This window comes from Accipiter gentilis, chromosome 1 (assembly GCF_929443795.1).
Source record: "Accipiter gentilis chromosome 1, bAccGen1.1, whole genome shotgun sequence".
Lineage (NCBI taxonomy): Eukaryota > Metazoa > Chordata > Aves > Accipitriformes > Accipitridae > Astur > Astur gentilis.
The window spans coordinates 50789105-50810626 of NC_064880.1; the positions used below are offsets into that span (position 1 = coordinate 50789105).

Below are 21522 nucleotides of genomic sequence, written 5' to 3' on the forward strand. Positions count from 1 at the left end.
TTAGCGATTATGCGGCATGGTAGATTTTCGGCCGTTCAGAGAAGATTCAGAGATCAGGTATTTGTGCTAGCAGTTGGAAAAATACTGCTTCACTGTTAATACATTCAAACAGGCTTTCTATTTATGTAACACTGAAAGGGTGTTTTTAAAACGCAGACAGTGGGTTAACATCAGCTGTCCAGTGTCACCATGTATCTTTACACTTAATCACTTCCATTAAAGTAATTAAGATAATTTAAATAACATTAGATATTAATTGTCATCTGTGGTTTGCTTTATAGGAAAAGAGAGTTACCAGAATTACGCTTATCGTTTCAGCAGCAGGGGGATCTTTTTCTTGGGCAAAAAATGAGGAATCATCAACATCAATGGTTAAACGTCTGGTTAGCATTACCGAACTACGTATATTCAAACAAATTATTTTGAATAATCAGATGTTAGTGATGTGCCTTTCTCCTCCGCGCGTGTGTGCAATCAGATGTCAGCGATGCGTCTTTTTCCTCTACGTGTGTGTGCGGTGTCAGCGTGTGTTTAGGAAATTATTTTATATTTCACAGAAGTCACAAAAAAGGGATCAAACCAAATTCATAAATCTTTCAAAGGTACAGTATTTGGATTTGTTCACCACTTACCACCTGTGAGGCCAGGCAATGTGTAAAGGTCTTTGCTGATAGTCCCGTCCACTCAAGATATTAGAGAGGTTAAAAGTCAGATGTTGCTTATCTTCTTCTTGACAAGGATTTGTACTTTCTGATGCTTCAGACTTGTTCAATCTCGCCGGTGCTGTTAATGGGGAAGGCAGCCCCTCGTGCTGTGTGGTATAAAGTCCAGGCTGGGCTTCACAAAGTCCAGACTCGCGATGTGCATTGCTGGTTTTCATTAAAGCTCTGCTCTTCTGCTGGCCAGGCAGACCCTCCAATTGATAAGCATCTCCATTTCTTTTAACACCAATTACCTTTTCCAAATGGGCAAGCTTATGTTCTGGCATGAACCTGTTAGGAAAAAGAAGAAAAAAAATAAATCTGTATTGTGTTTATGCTGGATTTCAGTTTCACCTGGTAATTTATAATTAAATAATAGCAAATGAGAAAAAAAAACCATGGTTCATATTTTACATCCATCCAAGCAACAACTCCACTAGCATTCAGTAAACGATACACTTCACGTCTATTTAGTGAATATGGTACCTGCGAAATAAAATAACAGGCTCACTGGCTGAGAAGCCAAAGGTCTCGACCGAACCCCGTCGCTGCTAATGGCACACGCATGCATCAACAGGGAGAACAAAACTATTTGCCTGCTAAAATAAAATAAAGCAAACACCTCCTGGAAGTAAAAAGCCAATTCTGCCAGAAAAGTCTTGGCATTTTTGCCAGGACTACAGCTCAGATTGGTAGCAAATGCCAAACGCAGCAGTGTTTAACCTAACGTGAGTCTAGACCATGCCTAGACTTGAGCCCAGCAAGTTGCTTCATCCCAGGATAATGAAAGCTAACGCAGAAAGATTCTTTGTTGCCTAAAACCATGGGTCAAACATGTACCGTGACATGGATGCGGGTCTTCTTACCCAACTATCCTTGCCTGATTTCTATGATGACCAACTGGAAAAATTAACCACAAACTAGAAAAAAACCCCACACCTAGGACAAAAGGATTGAGTTGTACATCCATTCATAGGATAAAAGCAACCGCTCCCGTGTTTTTTCACAGGTGTGAGGAATGAACACTAAGATGGGGAAACTGAGGCAGAGCTGCTCATGACCTTCCTGAGGTACCACAGACAGTATTAGACACCGCTGGCTCTTCCATCTGATGTCCACGCTGCAGAAAACCCTTCCCAACAGCAGGATGCGTTTGCACAGTTACGTTGAGGCCCCTGAACTAATTTTTGTAGTATATGAAATGTAACATTTTACACAGATATAGTTTTACTATTTGATTTAAAGTAGTAATGAATTACGGTCCTTGCCCAGGAAACACTCAAGTGAAGCTCCTTCATTCAAACATGACTCTTCTAAATTAACACAGAGACGACTACGTGCACGGCCACCATGGGATCCTCAGTCTAAATGCCTGCCTGTACCTCAAGTTAATTTACCCAAATATTATTTACTTACATGTCTTTCAGTGTGATTATGGTTCTCCCAGATAAGTGGAGACATTTAAATTTTCCGTTTCCTTTTAATTTCCAAATGTTTACGCACTGTAGCCTGTTTATTGAACTGTTTACTAAAGCCAACACTTGCTCCACTTTATCAGCCTCCTCCACAGTTCTTCAGAGTTTTACTCTATCACAGCTCGTTTCTGGGCTGTGAACAAACCTCTCCCTTCCCTCTTTGTCAAAATGAATATTCCTAAACGCCAGAATCATCCGCTTCACCCTGCAATGGAGCACCTTCAAACGCAAGCGGACCCTTCTTCTTCAAAATCACGACCAAAATACAAACACGCACACACTTTACCGCAGTTTACTGTGGGCTTTACTGTGAGCTTCACCGCAGTTGTACTCTTGACTAATTGCTTTGAGGATTTTTCTTCAAACCCCTAAATCTCCTTCCCTAAGTCAGTACACTGTGTAACCGTTCCATGGAATCTGTATTCTTTGGTTTGGCTTGCTGTCCCTTGGCATATTATTTTCCTGTTTATCTAAACTAAGCTGCATTTTCAAGCCACTGACCAAATCACCTACGAGATCTACCCTTTTTCCACTGCTCGCCGTCACTCGTTGGAGCTGCTCTGTAGATACAACCAGAAAAAGTTCAATCACATTCAACAGCCCCATCCAAATCCATGACCTATGTTACAAACAGGACAGGTTCCCAAACGAGCCTGAGTTAAACCATTCCCATCTCAGCGACTTAGCCACCCTCAGATTCCCAGAGCATAAAAGTATAAATTCAGTGTGGCTGAATTCCATACATATATGCTCTTAACAGTTAAGTCGGTGTTTTGACAGTCTAAGCTGAATTATAGACCTAAAACTGGCTGGTGGTGGCTCCTCTGAAATACGGACACATCCCTGTGAGGATATACTTTTATATATTTACACACGGGAAAAGCTGAAGAAGAAATAGGTTAAGGGATTTGCCCTCAACCACCAGGTCTGCGACCGAATCGAGAGGTCTGATTTACCAAACCAAATTTAACTAACAGATTTTGAAAAATCGTTGCTGCTAAGAAGAATTGCTTGACGTGCGAGAGGTCGGACTACCTAGGCAGGCTGTATCCCCCTGCCTGTCTTTAATCTTCCGGCCAATCATCCACTCAATGCACCATTTCTATTTCTGAAGAGGTTTTCTTCTTGATTTTCAGCCCTTATAAATCTGATCCATCATTGCAGAATTTCTAATAATATTAGATAAAACTTCACCGATCTCTCTCTGGAATAAACTATTTAATATCCTTTATTTAAGACATGTGTGCGCAATCAATTCCATGGTATTTACTTGTATTACACACACAGTATTCATCATCTTGACAATTTTTAAAAGTTTTAGAACACCATTTCACTTAACAGTTTAAAAAAAAAGAAAAAGATTTATTTGATGGTTAACTTTGGAACAAGTTATCTGCATTAACTTCCATTGTTTTGGCATAAAGTAGTTCTGTATATTTTACTAACAACAGCGGAGACATGATAAAGGATGTAGGCAGAGAGCCATAAACAGCTCTCGCTGCAACCCACAGCGTTCGTGTAAAAGCATTAATTTTTCGGACTTTGATTGGGAGACGTCTCTGTGCTCAGCCACTTGGATTTTGCTAAATACAACCATGTATAAAACCTTGTACCTGCATATAACAATTTTAACTGCGGAAAGGCCATTGTAAATCATATGTAGTATAAACTTGTCCACATGATTGGAATGATATAATGGATATTGTAGTCCCTAACCACTAGCTAATGTTCTTTATGACACTTAAATAAATGACCTGAAAATAAACTAATAACAACACGAAATCTTCTAAACCTGTTCATGTGCATTTCCCAAAAGCATGCTGGAGAAAGACAATGTCTAGTTAGCACATTTTTTGTGTTTACATTTTCTCCAGAACATTTTTGCTCCAGCTATTCTTTTCTTCCTCTTCCAGACTCACATTAATTCTTCTTTCCTGCCACCTTCCAGACACAGTCATCACTCCATCCAGTACCTGCCCAGATCTCGGTCATTTATAAACATCAAGAGCTTGCAGGACTTCCACATCACCATCCAAAAGTCTATAACCTGGAGAAAAAACAAATGCTCCAGTGTTTTATTTGGAGCCAGGATCTAATCCCACAAAGATCATCAAAGGTTTTTAAATCCTTGTCTACATTTCAGAAGATACAACCTCAGAGAGGCTGGTGATGGAAAAGCAGAGCTGGGGCAGGAGCAGGCATAGGCTTAAAAGACTAAATAGACATTTTTTAGGGTGGGGCTGGTGAAACACAGGCGCAGGTTGCCCAGAGAGGTGGTCGATGCCCCGTCCCTGGAAATATCCAAGGCCAGGTTGGACGGGGCTCTGAGCAACCTGATCTAGTGGAAGATGTCCCTGCTCACTGCAGGGGGGTTGGAACTAGATGACCTTCTAACCCAAACCCTTCTATAATTCTATGATTCGAAAAAACAAGCTAGAGACCTACCGCAGCAGATAGGCAGGATTTAGTTATCGAGAAGGATGCGCCGTTTTTCTCAACCTTAGTTACAACACGCACTGGTCACATAGGAAAAATTCCATAGCATTCTATTCTTAATATGGGAGAAGGATTTTATTATTGTTATTAACTTGTGGTAGTGAAATCCTGTGCATGTGAAACTTTCCAGAAAAAAGTTATCACCAAAGCATACAAATATTAACACTTCCAACAGATTCCACAAGGTACTGTCCCTTATATTTAAAAAAACATGGAAAATGTTTTACTTTTCTGCGTAACTCATATATATTTCAACACTGAAAGTTCAGAACAAACAGTGAGAGGCTTAGATATCTAATTTTAGTATCATAACTTGTTTTCAAAACTGTTTTTCTTTTATTTATTCAGATTTTTGAGGATCTCTGACACATTTAACAGTCCATTTTTAAAACTTTATGAAGACTTTAAAATGAGTGAGCCTTGAAAACTTTCCCTTTTTCCATACTGGGTATAGAAGTTTAGTTAAAAAGCTGAGTTAAAAATTAAACTAAGTTCATATATAATAAAAATTCCATATACTAAAAGTCAGTTTCAATCTAAATATTGGCCGTTTTGAATAACAGATTTTTTTTAAACTCCCCAATCTATATATTTTCTTTTCATTTATGCCACAAAACCCCACTCTGAGGAAACCCATGTATTTTTCCTTGAAGCAGACATGTGCATTTTCTCCAGCTCTTTCCTAACATGTTGCCATGTTCTATCGTATGTGTTTATTCACAGCACTTTATTTACCCTAATGAAAAATTACTTATGGGAATTGGTTTCTCTTTCATGGCACCGAGACTCACTTTGTGCACCACTTCATTAAAAACTACAACAACAAAAAGGATGGAAGGGCCACGATGTCACTGCTCGATGAATAAAAACCACATTAGAAAGAGTAACTGGAGTGCTGGTTTAGGTTAGGTCAAACTATAGAGGCAAGTTCTGTGTCTTTTGAATAGTTGTTCTCGATGAGCAAGGATAGTCTGTAAGAATGGATATAAGTTAAAAAAAAAATAAAATAATTTGAATTCATAAAAACTGGCACTTCTGTGACTGTAGTTACATTTGGAAGCAAAGGTAAAGATAGTCCTGAAAGTGCAGTGGATTTCTTGTTGTTGTTATTATGTTGCTATTAAAAAGTTTAAAAATAATAAAAGGAAGGAGTCATAACCAGATATATTAGAGACCTTCCCCAGGCCTTGGAGCTGGAGCACACACATTTTAGAGGTGCCCCGTTTCCTTCGTCACCGATGCCCCGTCACGGCATAACTTACTATTTAACAAACTCATTGTCTGAGAATTTCCTTTGTTTTTCTTTAAACACGATCACAAATGTCTCTTTGCTAACTGTAATATTTTTAGTACAATTTATGTGACCTAAACCACTACAGAGGTTCATGGAGAGCTTCTGGGATTCTAATACCTGGAGTCCGTTTAGCTTATAATGGGTGCAAGGGACAGTCGTTTCTGTCATTTGCAGTAACTAGGAAATTCCACTTTTGCACCTTCTTTCTTTCTGCTCCCTTGAATTTGTTCCCACAACTACTAGAAATATATGTAAACTATACAAGCATGCAGTCATGTTATCTCTGAGCTTTTTGAAAAGTCAGAAATTTGTTCGCTCTGTTCTAATGGGAAAAAAAAAAAGGTCATGAAAGCAGTTCTTTGGAGGCCAAACTGGAACAGACAAGAACTACATTAGTATATACTTGGTTTTTATATTTACATATAAATTTATACATTTATATTTTTCATATTTAATGTTACAAATCACCTGATAGCAGTAAAACTGATGCATTTGTATCTAACTACTTCTCGAAAGACTGCAACATGTGACAAAACTGGGAGACCAGTCTCAGCTCAGCGATTTTTTTTTTTTCATTTTTTTTTTCCCTGCAACTACTGTCACATTTTGCTCTGCAGCAAAAAAAAAAGTTGCTGAGTGTGGTCAGGTGTCCCAAAGCTGTGCTACAGTTCAAACCTAAAAGCTCAAAAGAAAATTCCCAATATTTAGGGAATTTGATATTAGGCTTTATTGAAGTTGTCACATACTTTCGGGGATCTAATTTCACTTTCTGATCTTTAGCAATGGTTGTAATTCTTCACTCAGAAGAGGGAAGAGATTACTTGTCAGCAGTAATCTCTAACACAGATAATGCCATATAAATATTAGGGGCTTATAAGCATGGACAAGGATTAGGAGCAAAGAGAGAGAACAGAAAGAAAACCGAACAGAGCCAAGATTAAGCACTGGGAAGGGCATGGCAAAAGAAAATACAAGGTCTGTGGCTGAGCTTGTCTTCCCACAGTCGAATATGTATTTTCCTTGGTAGAATAAGTAGGGTTTACACTGATTTCCCCATTTGCAGACTGCAAGACAGAGAAGTATGAAACATTATTTGAGATGAGATCATCATCCTCCCTCACCTATCTTCCCTCTTCCATGACACAAGAGAAATACAGAATAGACTGAGGGAATCAGGAAAGTTGGAAGGTCTCTGGTCCAACCTGGTGCTCCAAGCCCATCCAGTTGGACCAGGTTGCTCAGAGCCTCATCCAGTCAAGTCTTAGCTATCATCCCAGGCCAAGGATGGAGGACATCAGGTGTGTGAGAGGTGTTGCTGCTAGCAGCTTGCAGGAGGGACTACAAGGTGAATAACAACATGGGAAAGAGCTACAGCTGACAGCAGCAGCAGGACGTCTGCCTTCCTAATGTTCGTGTCCTGGCCAGAGAGAGAGAAGTGGTATGTAATCCATACAACAGATGCACCAGGGGAGGGATATCGCAAAGTCTGTCTTCTTTCTGACAAATCAGCCAAAAATGTTCCTGTTTGAGCAACAAATTAGCTGAATGTAAGAACCCTTGCCACGCCAGCGGTGTGCCTGATTCGTAGGTGGGATGCAGAGATGTTCCTGGAGAAGGGAGGCTGGATCCAGATCAACCGCAGGCAGCTGGGTTTGACTCCAGAGGTAACTCGGTCCATTGGAGGGGGGAACAAAGATGAGACAGGCAGGAGAGAGAGAGATGTCAACAGTAAAGAGTAGAAGAGAAACAGAATAATGCTCACATTCCTCAAACCATAACCTCCACCTGTTTTTCCGAATAATTTCTGAGCAAAATCCCTCAATATCTAGTATCCATATTTGATACTGCCCAAAATTCCTACTTTTACTTAGCCTTTGCATTTTTCTTTCCAACCCAGTTCCACTGATTCAACAACACTCCTATTAGTTTATTCTCTAAGATGTCGTGCCCATACCTAAATATAAGGAGGACAGTCAAACTGATCTCTAACTTTCCCCTCAATATTACATTTGAATTTCTAACATCAAGATGACTGCTCAAGATGCACTGTAAAGCCTAAATCCCAGCTGACCAGGATTTTAACTAAAGCATTCTTCAACTTTTATTCCCCCAAACACATGGAAAGGTACTACCTTCCAAAACACAAGCCTGCAGTGAAACTGTGCAAACCAGGAGCAAAGGCAGGTGAAACTACTCTGAAACAAATATATCCCTGAAAGTCCAAGCTCTCCTGGTTTTGAGACCTCTGTGCTGCTGCTCTTATTGGATGTCAAAAGCACGTCTAGCCTAATCCAGTACTTGTGGGATTATTCCATTTTGTTACATATTTACTCCTGACAAATGACTTCAACAATACCTTAAGCGCTTCAGGTCAGAAAGAAAAAAAAAAATCAGAAAATGATTACTCTGCATTTTAATAACAGAAGGGAGACTCTGGACCCACTGAAGTCAAGGCAAAGCTCTCTTTGATTTCACATGAGACTGAGTTTGACCCTAAATATATTATTTCTGAATTCACATCTTCAATTCCCTGAAATCCTTTAACATTAAATGTAAGAATCAGTGCAGTTATAATTTCTAAGAACATCATTCTCAACAAATGAAAAGGTGATAAATTAAAAACTCCTCAGGAAGATGGTAATGAACTACAATACATATTTTATAACGCAGATGAAAATAACTTAGGTGTTATTTTCCACGAGATATGAAAACATTAATTAATGGATAGTTCAGAAAAAAAAGTAATTTGCTCTATAATTAAACATCATGACTGTGTAGATCTGCTGCACCGACTCTGCAAGGTAACAGATACACTTTTGGAGCTCTAAGAGTCCCCTTGATAACAACTGCCAGAAATTTAGAAATTGTTGACTTAAGTTCTGCTTCTGCAGAAGTTCAAAAGAATGAATTACACTATGGGGAAAAAAGTTAGGCTTCTGAGAATTGCAAGGTTTTTAAGGTTCTTCAGGATCCTAAAGGATTGGTCATGTTTATTAGTGCTTACTTAAACAGAAAAAAAACAGTTCAGCTCTCGAGTGCTTATTTAGAAAATGCAAATTTCACGTATAGCTCCAAACAATACAGTATATCTCTTCTTGCTAAACAGAATTGGAAATGGGTGTTTGAAAACTGATATCACACCTTAAATCATCTTGTCTTTTATTTCCTTTTTTTTTTTTTTTTTTTTAATTAAAACTAATACCAGGATCCTGTAACATATAATTTCCTGTTTTGTGGAAATACTTCTAATCAGGATATATAGAATGGATGTCCCCTTTAAACAGGCTGTTTTGTAACATACGCAATGCAGAAGGGAGTGCTATCATAACACTTCAATAGTTAAGTGACTTTATGAGAAAAATACTTCCAAATGTTTCCTAAAACCTTCCAAACCGCACCAAAGAACATTATCGTAATATTATGTTTCCCTATGGCCTCCAATATTTAAGCTTGCTATTCTCGAAATGATACTTGGATGAAAAATATAAGTTTATGTAATGTATAAATTGTTCCTAGAAGAAAAGTTGCCTTTAAAATTACTCTGTATAGATGTCAGATATTTTACATTTTCAATAGCCTTTCTGTATTAATTGAACAAACAGTATGCTAGCGCTTTGGGCTGCATGTGAATAGTCTGTGTTTTAAAACTGAACAGTCACCGTGTGATCTTATTCATAGCAAATACTGAAAACAATAACTGTCCTAACCGATTACATATCAAGTTACCCTTAATAGATATCCATATTTCTTGCACAGTATACATAATCCATATAAAGTGTATACCATATATCAATACCATATTCCGGCGAATCCACCATCAAAGAGTTCGTTTATAGTAGGTTTTCATTTGACTCAGGGTTGTAATGTTCTGTGCAGCATAAGCTAACCATTTCAGTGATTTTGCCAGCAAGCTGCTTTTTGGCAGATTATTGGCAGTACATATTGGCAACAAACTAGTGCAACTAAGCCCTTCTTATAACTTACAGGTAAATAATGATTTTAATAAATTTATGTAAAATGTTCCACTTGCTCACATCTGGTTTTGATAATTCACTCGACTGCGCAAATGCAAACTTCTGTGTGTTTCTCAGGAAAACACATATTTCACCTTAATTATTTAACACTTTCTCAGGTACCCCAGGAAACAAATAAGCAACGAAGCCTACTTTCACCTGAAGGTTTAAACGAAGAAACCTTTATCTGAAAGATCTAAAGAAATTAATTAAAAATAATAATTTTCTGCACATAAAAATCTAAACCACATTTTGTCATTAACACAACATCCAAGTAATAAGAAAAACACCGGCTATTGTAGAGTTATCTCAGCCATAGGGCATTCGAATCAGATGGTCCAGTCAACTGCCTCTGGCCCTGAGGACCATGGGGTAATGCAGAGACTTTGACCTCTGTTTGAAAATGTGTTACTGTGTTAGACTTACTTGCACTTTCTTTGCACTACAACTGAAGGTTAAATGTGTATGTGTTTGTATCTCAGCTAGCCAGTGTGATTTAGAGGAAACTCTGAGTTTTAATCCCAACTTTGCCAGCGGGTCAGTGTCTCATCGTCAAAACACCAAAAGTCTCTCTCCATCTCTAAACCTAGACTGGCAGTAGCCCTCTGCCCTAAGAAGGTCACATATTTTTGTCAGAAAGCTCTAAAAATATTATTTCTACTAGTAGCGCTGTCAGTAGAGGAGGAAAAAACCCCAAAACCTCAGACTCCCTTTTTCTGGTATAAATCAGGATGACAGTGATGCTGATTTAAGGTCGCCGAGAACCTGCCCTTCACCACCCGGGTACCAGAAAACCGGCTAGCGCATCACGGGAGCTCCTCGGGAACCCCGTGCTGCCAAATTCCTGGAAAATGCATGTAGCCCATCACTGAGCTACCTATGATATTAAAGGATGTACACCAAGAAGCGGAATATGCCGGTTTTTGTCGGAAAAAGGAGAAACCAGCATCGATACAAACAGCACTGTTACCCTTACACGCCATGAGCTGGCAGTTACCAGCACGGTGATGTATCTGCATGAAGACAGCAAGAAGGATGAGGAAGGATGGTCCCTACCCCGAAAGGAGACACAGCCACGTGAACAGCTTGAGCTAACGCCCGCCCTACAGCAGGACATGGTCATCTTGAAAATTACTGTACTACAAAGATTATTAAAAAAAAAAAAAAAAAAGAATAAAAATCAGAAACCTTGGAGAGGCAAAGAGCTTGACCATGACCGTTGAGCCCAATGCTTTGCTTCTACAACTCTGAACGGTGTTCGTATAGATACACCCTACGTGACCGTGGGGAGCAGTTCTCAAAGTACGGTACTTTGAGGTTTCTACTGAAATAGGTCAAAAAGGTGAAAGAAATGCCAGCACATGAGAATTCAAATGCAAACGACAACTCTACCTGGTGACAACTACTCCCGGCTGCCCCCGTGCTCCTCCTGTCCTTCACCCCAAGGGCTGGGAGCAACACCGACACGTAACCGTAATCACGGGAGGCAATGTACTTTAAAAGGTTTTACGTAGTCAACGTCCACGTCTGTCCTGCTTGTGGATACACCTCAAAGTTCTATTAAGTAATTGCTTTAAATGGGGCCTGTAATGAATAGGGAACAATTCTTAAGCATCGGATTTTATTTGTGCCCAATTCAGCCTAGAATTTGCTTGCTGGTTTTGAGCATTTATTCGTTTGTGGAGTCAGCAGTTTAGGATTTTGTAAGGCTTGGCAACATGGTTAAAACCCAGTGAATTCTTGCTGAGATCTATTGGACATGCTGGTAAAACTCGCTGTTGCTATAGTGGACTTGCTTTTAATTTGATCTGTGTCAAGGATTCGGTATCCTTCCAGCACGTTAGAAACCTAAGGGCATATATTTGTATTGTTTAAAGGCAGGAAATTCTGTGAACTGAAATGAGAACATATCCCTTTTGCCTTTATGGACTTTTGTTATTTTCTCTTCCTTTTGGGGTTTTGGAAACAAAACCAGTGAAAGCTGAAAGTTTGAACAATAGCAAATTACTTTTAAGGAAAAAAAAGTAAAATACTAAGCATTCTTTTATGACTTTATTCATACACTTTGTATATATGTAAATTGGACTTATCCAAGCATCAGAAAATACTATTTGCAGCAGGGCCCTAGACTGCAACAGGATCATACTGGTTTTGTCATAAAAGACTGGGAACTTTGCTGTTTTACTTTATTATTATTCCTTTACTACCTTGTATTAACTTGTACCCCACTGACTTCATGACAGAGCCGATTTGTTTCATGCTAACCACAGAACTAGGGCAATCACACTTTTATTGCAAGGAGGAAAAACTACAAATCTTTGTAGCTCTTTCACTTTAACTCCTTGTCCGAAGAGTCCCACATCCTTCCTTTAAGTGATGCAAAAGGTAGGTCTGAATTCTGGGATATGAAGTGAGAGCTGGTGAAAGATGAACAGGGACACGTATTCTGCTAAAATGAAGAGTTGGCCAGATACTTCCTTTCAGACAACTACAGCAGCAAGCTTTCTTACAGCAGTTCTGTACTAATTAGCAGAAAGACTGGAGGCAGAGTGGCTGCATTAGCACGGAGACCTGATCTCAGCAGGATGCGTTAATCCTAGTGCAGTACCGCACAGATACGTCCACACTGCTTTTGGTGCTCAAACTAGCTCGGTATCTTTATTGCACGTAATGAGTTATACTGTACTACTTTGTAAGAATAAGGTTATAGGTTATAGCCACGGTTATGGCTCTCTGGAATACTCCTGCCTCACGACAGACCGCAGAGATCCCACTAAGTCTGCAACAAAACTTGCCGGGGGAGAGCTCACGTGCGGCAACCTCAACTGCAGCCATTCCAGCAAGAGCCGAAACACTTACCCAGCACTTACCCAGCAGTGTTCCTTGCATACGGCGTACAACAAGCTGACTGTTCCTATCTAATAAGCCTAATAGCTAAATATAAATTACAGTGGGATGCAAAGCTTGAGAGAGACATTCGACACCCGAGATACTGCTTGGCCACTGGATCTCGCCTAGCTAGTGTTTCTTCACACTCGCTAATCCCTCTTCCTGGACAGCAGCAATTATGACACTGGTGAACTGCAGGACTTCGGTTTATTTGCTTTCATTTGGCACGGTGCTTCATGCCCATCTCATCTACTTTTGGAGGTTACTACAACTGAAGCAGGGATCACAATGAGACACCATCAATCATCATCATAAACACAGCTCAGCTGTTTCCATGCAGTCAAAGCCTTTGATGGAGAAGAATCTTAGTCAGAGATTTGAAAGAGCACGAAGAAGTGGCTTTACTGTAAGTGCTCGCAATAATGACTTCCAGGGAAACACTCCTGACCATCAACCCTGGGGAATAAAGAGCTGAAAGGTACTCATGTTCACCCCTGGATTATCTGTCTTGTAGGTCTCTACCTAAAAGCCAAGGGGATCCATCACTACTACCAGCAGGAATACTTCTGCGGGCTTTCCTGCAGAGACGGGCAATGAAAAGAAAGGCTTGGCTTCCACCCAGACATCAGGGGTACATCATCTTCCTGCTGGAAAAAGTGGGGATCCAAAACCTAGCAGCTATGGTAACCGCAATTACCCCAATTATTCTTGGGGTGACATAGCCATACACGCTCTTTTATTCAGAGTACACTAATTTAACAGTCTTGCCCAGGTGGTCAAAGAACAATTAGCGTTCTATTTTGAATATATGGCGTAAACATTTGTACACCCCTACCTTTCAACATATGTATGCACAACTGACCGTAAGCCACCAGTTTACAGGTCCCGCTTACCTTATTCTCGGTTCTTCTGAAAATGTAGTTAAAGACTCTAGGGCAAAAATTACAACTAAGTTCATGAACTACACAAAAAATTGGCTGTGACACCATTTATTAAAAGTTATCATAAACTAGAAGGTCCAACTAAAAGGAGCAGATGCACTGTTCGCTAAGTTGTTGCTGCAGACAGAGTTTTTTGTGCCAAGATCAAAAGAACAAGGTGTTCATATAAATGGCATTTTATTTTGATCCTATTATTCTATATGAGCTCGAGGAGAGATCAAAGGAAAAAGTACCCAGGTTTCACTATTAACACTTAACACAGCTCCAGTCAGAAAATCCTTTCCAGATTGCTACTGCAATTTAAAGCCCAGCACATTTTTGTTGTTCTGTTGGGTAATATACCTGAAGGCACGGTTTTGATTCCTTGACCACCTTTTCCATTGTGGAAAATTGCTTCTGATACATATAATTTCAGTTATTTTCCTTTTTATGACAGCAACCCCCAGACACCCTAGCTTTGCCGACTACGCTGTTTTGGGTTGTACCCGCTGTCCCAGAGAGACAGGCTGCCCTGAAGTACCGACAATATATTTACTCACTGCATAGAACAGTCGGGAAATTCAACACCGTCGGAGTCAAGTACTAAAGTCTGGTTCAGCCCCTGCCAATGGCAGTTCCACTGGAAGCAAAGCATACCAGCTTCAACTCAGTATGTAAACAAACTTAATGGGCCTTTAAAATATGTAAAGGTTCCTCCTGATAGCTGGCAAGAATAAATGTGCTTTAATATGTTGTATTGCTTATTATGACATTATCCAGGACTACCACTATTAATTAATGGTTCTATTGCCTCTCTTACAACCCAGCGATGTTGCATAAAGAAAAAATAATAATATATTGTATTTCTTACAAAGCCAAAGTACGCTAACAAATTTTAATATTCATGCTTTCTTTGAATGTAAGCGTCTCATTGATGATTCAGTAACTCAGGGCAGAAATTTCAGAATTTCACTTCCAGTGAATTTCTTTGACACCCTAAGACTGCAGAAATCTGCTAATAAACAGGTATAGCTTATCAGACAATTTTTGGAAAAATCAGCAATCTAGCATTCATTAAAAAAAAAAAAGTGCATACGTCCTTCTTCCCTGCCTCGCCTCCCCCTCCCCACTCGCTATTAAAGCATTCATGTTACAAAGTCATTCCAAAGTTTATCGTAAATGCCAAAAAGTGGGCACCGATCCCACATGAGCTGGCTCAGCTACGGCCCACCATCTTGAACATATTCATTTTATCCAACTCAGTTCCAGGAGGGCTTTTGGGGGGTTTTTGGGGGGTTGAAATTGATATTTATTTATTTTTTTTGGTCTTAACTTTTCTCTACTAACAGTGGGTTCTACATAGGCGAGAAGATGGCAAGTCCTGACTCTGGGAACTTGCACAGTCAATGCAAAATAAATACATGCAGGTGAGCTGTGGCCTAGAGTGAACACTACAATTACGGGTTAAACGAGACAAAACATCTCATGCACAGTCAGAATATGTTCATGTTGCACACAGCAGCCAGCTGGCTATAAATCCAAGAAGTAAGCTGGAAGGCTTTAGAGTTTAAATGGATGAATACAGATATAAATGGAAGAACAGTGGTTTGTCGCCATATGAACGGCTTTTAACTGAAAAGAATGGATTGCTTTTACGAGGGTTTTCCAAAAGAGTAACCTTCTTGAGATGAAAAAAAAGAATAGGTATGATGATTGGGACATTACATATATGTATATTTTCTATTTTACTTTGAGACAGTCTGAGTCAGCGTGTCTGAACAATTATAACATGGCTTTACATACAGGTGTTCCTAGTGAATAGGGACACAAGTTCTTTAATAATACCTCTGCAGCTGATGATCCATAAACAGGATTACTCTATTAATTTATTTCAGATTCAAATTACCACGGGATGAGCTGTGAGAAGCCACAGACCATTTTTCTTGCCATATTTCCAGCTCTAAGTAATGCATGCTATAGCCCTCTCTACTCTCTATATACGAATCACTGAACCTATGGCCAACGGTCCTACCTGTGCACAAAACCACTAGATCACCTCGAGGCTGTTAAACCAACACCTTCCTGGCAGGCACAAGGGATGACAGAGGCATTTCTGAGACTTTCTTCTCTTTTTATTAAATAATGAAGACTAGCAGAACCTTCTGGAATACAGACCCCAAGAAATGTCTTAACAGGTTTTCATGAATGGATGAACCTGAATGACTTTCTAGAAGTCTAATTACCCCACTTGAACACTTTGGGATCTTACCAAGATAAACACTGGCTCTTTCTCCACTCCACCTAAGGCAGATGCAATTCCCTCTTGAATCCGAAAGCAGAGCTCAGGTTCTTACCAACTCCAGTATCAGCCAAACCTTAAAGACGTAAAGGAACTTCACATTCATAAACTGTGTTTCCATTCACTTATTTGTTATGTAGATTAAATATAAGTGTGTATATATGTATATAATAATTTTTATAAAACATTTTTGATGTTTAAAAGTGGCTGTAAGCTCATGGTTTTGATGTACTCACTGTTGACAGAATCAGATGGAAACTGTAGGAAGACAGATAACAAGTTTGCTCCCCAAAACCTTTCTCCTATGCCTCTGAACTGACTGAACGGGAACCAAGAGGGAAAAGAACAAAGATTTGCTGTTCTTTACAGTCACGCAACGAAAGTGTAGGTTAAGTACAGGAAGTATTTGCAGATTTCAGATATTTTGTGGACCTTTGTTGCTTTTCCTTGCATTCAGATCTTATCTGAGCCCCAGCACAGAGCTGGACTTTCATGTTCTGTGGTCCTTCGCTATAGAAAACCTGACCCACTGACACTTATGGCAAAGTAGACTCAAGACACAAATTTTAACTTCAGCTTTTTGTAGGCATTTATTCATGCTAATGCACTAAGGAAAAAATGTTTCACCAAGAAGAGAAGGCTTAAAATCATACTGCTGAATAAATTAATAAAAATATTTAAAGTATATTCATAGTAGAACTTGCCTACAGACTGGAAAGATATAGCTATAACTTTTAGAAGAAGCTTGGATAGACAATTTGATGTTCCACATCAAGTATGTCACAATCTGGTGATCCTTAAGCCCCATGGGTATAAAAACACTGAGAGTTTCTTTTTTAAAAAATTTCTGATACCAAATATGTATATATACCTCCAACTCACTCAAGTTACCATTAATAACTACTAGAATATTTTTAGAAGGTCCTTCAAACAGAAGGGTAGTATTCTCACTACAATTTTGAGCAAGCAATAAATTGTGTTTGGTTCTTCAGCTTCAATCAAGCATCAATTTTGGATTATTTGTCTGAAGTCAGAATTCTTAAAATAAGACAGTTTTTTATAGAACCAATTTCTGGGGAAAAAAAATCCCCTCCACAATTTGAATGTAATCAGCTATTCTAATATAACTGGCTCCAATTTGGAGGTAAGGTCCATGATTGTACATATAAAGAAGGCCATATGATTAATTCAAGAGGTGTTCCACCAGTACTCGCACAAATAAGCATAAATGCCCCAACACTGTTTTAATTTCATTATGCTGCTGTATCACCTTTGGTTCTCAGAATTTTTTTTTGCACTAACAATGGCATTTCATCTTGCACATCTTTTCCTCTTGCCTCTATTACCCAGACCCTTCTTCCCCTTCCTCTCCACATCAAATGTTTCCCTACCGCAGAAAGGCATCGCATCCTAGTTATATTGCACGTTCATATTTCATTATGCTTTTCCTGGGCGTACAGAAAGGCTACTGCATTGCTCATGTGAAATACTGAGCATTTTCCTATCACAGTGGCTAGAAAGGTGTCTGGGCATGTTGCAGGAGAAGGGCTCATAGCACGATGAGTAACTCAAATATCAAATTCGTCAATCAGCAATATTTGGCATTGAAAATAGTTCTGAATACGAATAGGAAAATATCTGGCTGTCAGATGTTCAGAAGCATTATATGCCAAAACAGCATTAGGGAAATTTCAAGCTCTCACAAGAGCATTCAGCTAATTATTGATGGATCATCTGTACCTCTGGGTGCTTTCTGGAAGCACATTCCTCCTTTTCCTTTATTGTCCTTTGTGAAGAAAACAGGAGATGAAACTCTCACCAGAAAGTAAGAAAAACATTAACCTCTGTACCTCGGATTTTGGTAAACAGTGAGATCATTGGAAATTTTAGCTTCTGCATATGAATGAGAGGAGAATAACGGGAGTGAGCAAAAAGTCATGGACTATGTTCATCAATATGTGCCTTTTATGTAAACTAGATTGTTAATTGAAAACCAGTTTTCAGAGTCTCTTAAGAGACAATCACCTTAAAATTAATCAAAGTGCGGGGTTTTTTGTCGTTTTTTTTAATGGGGGATGTGCTCCTTTGGACCTTCAGAAAATTGCCTGGAGCAGAGACTTCTGCAGCCAAAGGCTTTGGGGTTCGTGTCTCAGAACCCGACTCTCCCGCGGCAGGACAGCGGTGGCAAGGTGAGCGAGCACCGATGGCTCTGCTCACCCCGTCACCACTCCGCGAGTGACTTTTTCACCTGATCATCACCATGCCCTTAGTTTTCAACCATTTCTTTTCCCATTTACCTATGGCTTTCCCTGTTTGTCATTTCTACTAAAGCTACCTCCGTGAGGTACAGGGAGCAAAGTCTTCAGGAACTATTTTGGTTTTTTTTCTATATGCCTCTCCTTAAAATATTCCTTAACTTACTTGTTCAGTGCCTAGCAATGACTCATTAAAAAAATAAATCTCATAATAGTAACACAGTGATAGATATCAAAGGTGAAAATTGGCAATTATTTTGCACTCTAACAGCCTGAAAACATCTTCAAACAGCATATAGAGGAAAGGTCTCTATTTGTCTACAGATTTCCTTAACTTTTTTTAATCAATTTATTTCAGCAAGGATGACCAACTTAAATTTTTCAGTGTCTTCAAGGACCTTATTTCATGAATTTATATAAAAGGCAGAAAAGTATATATAAATGTTTAAAAAGCAGCCAGGAGTATGTGCAAGAGCTTTTGTGGAAATAGTACAATTAGATTTAAAATACCAAACACTCAAATTACTTCTGACATCTGGTCTGAGTCACTTTTGAATTTGCACCTATGAACAATTAAAAAAAAAAAGGGTTCTGAAGGAGACTGATTATTTCCTTTGCAGTATTTTACCACAGACCAGTTATTCTTCCTCCCAGATCTGACAGCCATTCAAATGCACTGGTTTTGCCGCACACTAAACTAGAAATATGATCTCTACTTGGAAACTCCTCTCAAAAATATTTTCTTCTGTCAGTTCTCAGTAACTGCATTCAATAACAAGTGTGACTATTGAACTTTTAAAGTATCAATCTTCAGTCATCTTCCCGCGTTTACATATTGTAGCTGAAGGGAATAAAGATGCTGAAAGATTGTGATCTCTCCCCATAGTTAAGATGCTTATCGTAACCTTCTGTGCTATTTAATTGGCACTGCTTTCTCCTCCTTCATTTCCAAATGGATGAATCACCGGCTTGGTCTTCCAGGAACCAACCACTTCAGCTATTCTCTGCATTTCCTTCAACTCTTCCTCAACCACAGCCAGCCCTTTGCTTGACCCTACCTTTAATAAATGTTCCACTGGAGAGTCTCAGCAAAAACGCATACTAAGCCTTTTGAGAAGAGAAGGACTAACTGACACCTAAAAACTAGAGTTATGACAGCAAGCTTGCCAGACCATTGCGCAGGCACCGCGGCTTGTTTGCAGGCTAAAGTGAGGAAGAGTCACCGATGAAGAAGGTGAAGCTGTCAGATTTCTTCACTTTCTTATTCAAGAATAATAAAATGTGTAGTCTGGCACTCCACTCTGCTTTATTTCTTTTTTTTTTAACAGGACGTTAATCACAGATTAATGCAAAACTAGAGGGGTATAGTCTACATTGGGTACTCTCCATTATAATTATCTCTTAATTTTAAGCTACGACTTGCAAAAAAACTAGATCAGCAACCTGCCCGTTCACTAAAAAAAAAAAAAAAAAAGAAACAACTCCTCAGCCAGTCGTTCTGCTCCACCTACCATGTTTGGACTTCTCCCTCCAACTCTTCTGCAATGCTCCCAGATCATCTCCCAGCTTCAACATCATAGAATCATAGACTCATTTAGGTTGGAAAAGACCTTTAAGATCATCGAGTCCAACCATCAACCCAACACCACCACGCCCACTAAACCATGTCCTGAAGTGCCAAATCTACGTGTTTTTTGAACACCTCCAGGCATGGTGACTCCATCACTTCCCTGGGCAGCCGGTTCCAATGCCTGACAAACATACAGACACAAGAAGTCCCACTGGTGCTGAGGACACTTGGACCACTCGCATTTGTTTAGGTTATATACATACATTTAAGTGTCTCGCTGTTTTGCTGGAACCATATTTCTATGAATACTAAGCTAAACCCTTTCTCAGGTATGATCCTATGAAAGAAAGAGCACATCTTATAAAGCATTTCAGTCTGTAAGAGCTTGTTACTTGTGTGAAGTAAACTGCAAGTACACATTTGAATTCTGTGAGCCTTTGAGGCCCTGCAAAACCTACCAGTACGTCCATAAGTCTAACCCATGACTCTACCTTGAACATCCAACCAGGTGAGCAGCAGTGCTTTGTTTTGTTACACATGCATCCATGGTCACAGATAGCGAACGCTAACAAATAAGGTTTGGGGGAAAAACAATACAGTTTTTGTATTAGAAGTAGAAAAAGGAGGCTGAAGAAAATGCCCACCTCTCAGAAGACGCTAAGCATCTTACAGAGAAAAGGAAAGAGTAGAAAGGTCAGTGATAAATTCTACTGTCACTCCAGCAGAAACGTAGGAAAGAGCTTCACATGATCTCAGATGCTGACTGAGGGTCACATCAGGACACAGAAGGAAGCAAAAGATGACTGAGACGGCTACTTCAAAAGGTCTGCAGTTCTTCTACGCTAAATTTATACATTGATGCTTAGAGTGAAAAGTATAACAAATAACTTCCTGAGTTAACATCATCAGGGAAAAAAAAAAGGCAATGAACAAATGGAAATCTAGTGTCTGGGAGTCAACATGAATATAGAATTTTCTGAATCAGCCACACAAATGAAAAGGGCTAAAGTTACACCCAAGGAAAACGCAGATGATCCTCAAAACAGAGAAAACCACCTTGGCATATTTTCCTGATATCACTGTATGTCATTCTTCCAGCAGCACCTGCCCTCAAACCACAGTTGGACTCTTATCGTCTGAAAGGTCTTTTCCAACCTAAATGATTCTATGATTCACCCATCCAACCTGTGACATTGGAGCCCTTCCAGAATACACACTGCTCAGGGATTATTAGACCACATAAGGTTCAAAAAAGGCCTATCAAACAATTATGTGGGCGACTACTCCACCCTCTCAAATCATACCCTAGTCATACACATCATTCATTGCTTTCAGAGAAGACCACTGCCTTACAAACCATCTTGGTGTAAACCCCATCAACTACTAAAAACCTCCATTGCAAATAGTTTGCAAACAACTGGCCCTCACAGCAGCATTAAACATCACAGTTATACCACTTCTGTGCTCCTGCTCCCTCCAGCAACAACTTGCTTACCACCACCATTAACTCATGGTCTCTCACTCTCAGAGGACTGGTCTTATCTAACGGAAACAACTATTCTCAACATGACTATCCTTCAGAAAAAACGGAACTGTTTATTTCAGAAACA

General features: G+C 39.4%; 1 protein-coding gene across 15 annotated transcripts in view; it reads right to left on the reverse strand.

The window, feature by feature from the left end:
- Positions 1–21522, reverse strand: part of GTDC1 (glycosyltransferase like domain containing 1) — a 186457-nt gene that overhangs the window by 35964 nt on the left and 128971 nt on the right. For all 15 annotated transcript variants that reach the window (XR_007505939.1, XR_007505938.1, XR_007505937.1 and 12 more), the window contains one exon: positions 633–992. Coding sequence is in view for 9 of the 15 variants with exons in the window: in XM_049799400.1 (XP_049655357.1) it covers positions 633–992 (360 nt within the window). In the remaining 6 variants the exon portion in view is untranslated. The remainder of the gene's footprint in view (positions 1–632; positions 993–21522) is intronic.